Source organism: Nansenia antarctica (assembly GCF_963989245.1).
Source record: "Nansenia antarctica genome assembly, chromosome: 13".
NCBI lineage: Eukaryota > Metazoa > Chordata > Actinopteri > Argentiniformes > Microstomatidae > Nansenia > Nansenia antarctica.
In genome coordinates, this window is record NC_137683.1 from 18,872,435 (window position 1) to 18,874,951 (window position 2,517).

Below are 2,517 nucleotides of genomic sequence, written 5' to 3' on the forward strand. Positions count from 1 at the left end.
CACACACGTTAAGAAATGTATTGTGTCCACTTTTATAACTCTGTCATTTACACTAGGCCTGCAGAGTACTTACTTTTTACTTACATGGAAAAAGGACAACAATCCTATTGTTATAAAACTACACACGTCTAACACAGCGAAACGTGTCATGAAACAACATTAAAGAATAAACCACACACACCACCTGGTACAGCGTCACTGATAGGGCTTTCACACCGCCAAGGAACCGTTCCGGTTCGCGTTCGCGAACCAAGTCTAGTGGTTCTCAAGCGGGAACCAAAACGTAGAACTGTCACGTCGTCAGTGGGTTTGTCATATTCTAGGCTGCAAAGACCAGCAAGAAGGAAGGAGACAAAATGTAATCTAATCTAAATCTAATCATTAGTGATCAAAACAATTATCAAAAGTTTCATCATTCTCTCTAAGCCATTTCTATTCCAGTAATGGAGCAGCCGGTTAGTAAGAGAACGTGTGTAGAAAGTGTCTTTTGTTTGGTTTCATACAAAAAAAGAGTTTATTTCAGATACTGTGTGTGTACTGTAGTGTAGTGGAAGATATCATCCTCATTTCCAATGAAGTAGCTGCCATCTAGTTGTGACATTGTTGTTCATCCCGCCCCTTCATCACCCAGCGTTGATGACGCGGATGGTTCTGGTTACACTGGTATGAACGGGCTGGTTCGCCAGACAGCACCAAGGTTCGGAGGTTTCACAACGCGAACGGGAACGGTTCCTTGGCGGTGTGAAAGCCCTATGAGGGTTCCTGGGCGGTGTGAAAGCCCTATGAGGGTGCCTTGGCGGTGTGAAAGCCCTATGAGGGTTCAGGTTCCTTGGCGGTGTGAAAGCCCTATGAGGGTGCCTTGGCGGTGTGAAAGCCCTATGAGGGTGCCTTGGCGGTGTGAAAGCCCTATGAGGGTGTGAAAGCCCTTTGAGGGTGCCTTGGCGGTGTGAAAGCCCTATGAGGGTGCCTTGGCGGTGTGAAAGCCCTATGAGGGTGTGAAAGCCCTGTGAGGGTGCAGGCTGCCCTAGTTGGCTGACCCTGCCTTCCCTGTTACGTGACAACAATACTACGGTGCAGGGTTGCCAGATGGGGCGGGTTCGCGCCGAATGGGCTACTTCTGGTCACACGGGGCCGGGGAAAAAACAGCATTTGGGCGAGTTGGGCTGGATAAATAGCATTTAGGCGGTATCAAAATGTCAGTGCATGAACGTTACAAAATGCGCTACGTTAAAATACACAGTGGTAGTAGCCTAGTAGCTACATACATTGTGCAGGTTTTTTATTTTTACAAACATCATTGGCAACAGACATACAGTTTAGGGGGCAGGAGAAGGGCACCTTCCCAATAGTAATTAGCGGGTTTTCTGACTATAAGTTTGGGGCTGGTGGTTTTTGATGGATTCAGGCGGTGTTTAGGCTGGAAATTGTCCAATCCTATCTGGCAACCCCTGGTCTTAAAGGGACCTACACACCCGATGAGGTCAAAACCTCAAAATGACCCTCACGGGGTTAACCAAACCAGTATGTCAATCAATGTCTGTGCTGCTTTGTTTGTTTTCAGATCAGTCAACTTCTGACACACTGTCTCTAACCTGACGTGGCGGTGTCTCCCCAAAACCCGGAGGCGCAGCCGATCCTGACAGTCTTCTGGTCTGATGTTGAAGAATATTGACTGATGCTGTGTCCCCCAGTCAAGCCTCCACATGTCAGCCGCTTCAGAGCCGATGCATGGACGATACGTTGTAGATGAGACAGATTAGACATTCCGATGATGGACGAGGGCTTACACACTACTACACAATTGTGAGAGAAAAGTCACAACTGAGAAAGTTCAAGGTACATTTGATTCGTGCAACGAGATAAACAGTCCGTGTTGGAAGCCGGACCGGAACGACCTCTTTTGGTTCCTCTCCGGGGCAGCTCCCGTAAGTGGACGGTAGATGGCAGTAGAGATGCTCCCATTTAGCAGCCCATCACAAACAAAACTGAATGAACCCCCATTGATTATTTGGCTCTTGGTTTGTAATTATTGTTAAACAATTATTCAGAATATATAGGTTGTATTTTTTTCCCTTTCTTTTTTAAGTTTATCTTTACCCTAACCCAAACCCTACCAGGAAGTAACTCTAAACTTGCTATTAGGATATCTATGGCCGGCCGGCCTCTCTAACCTCTAACAGTACCTGCCGGCCTGGTTTCTAAAAGGGATTTCATTCGAATTTGGATCATTTCAGGCAAATCCTATATTTGTATTTCCACAGAGACATGGCTAACTCAATCAGTATCGGACGCTGCTATAAGACTTTTGAAGCCCACTAAGCCAACCAAGCCGGTGAGTCCAGCCACACAACTGTTGGTCCTGAGCCATGAGAGGATGTCTGTGATGACCCACCACCCACCATTACTACAAGGCCCTGATAGCTGATACTTTAACAGCAGCACCTAGACAATGCCTGGCCTGGGACTGACCTGAGTCTGTTGTGTCTGAAGCCATTTCCAAGTAGCCTAGTCTTTGTC

At 47.0% G+C, this 2,517-nt stretch overlaps 1 protein-coding gene across 1 annotated transcript in view; it reads right to left on the minus strand.

Annotated features, from left to right (window-relative positions):
- The window catches only part of LOC308169164 (uncharacterized protein), a 23,057-nt gene extending 21,269 nt beyond the window's left edge, over window positions 1-1,788 (minus strand). Inside the window, exon 1 of the mRNA XM_080543815.1 lies at window positions 1,593-1,788. Within this exon, the coding sequence (XP_080399941.1) occupies window positions 1,593-1,764 (172 nt within the window). The 5' untranslated portion in view covers window positions 1,765-1,788. The remainder of the gene's footprint in view (window positions 1-1,592) is intronic.
- Between the last annotated feature and the right edge of the window lie 729 nt (window positions 1,789-2,517).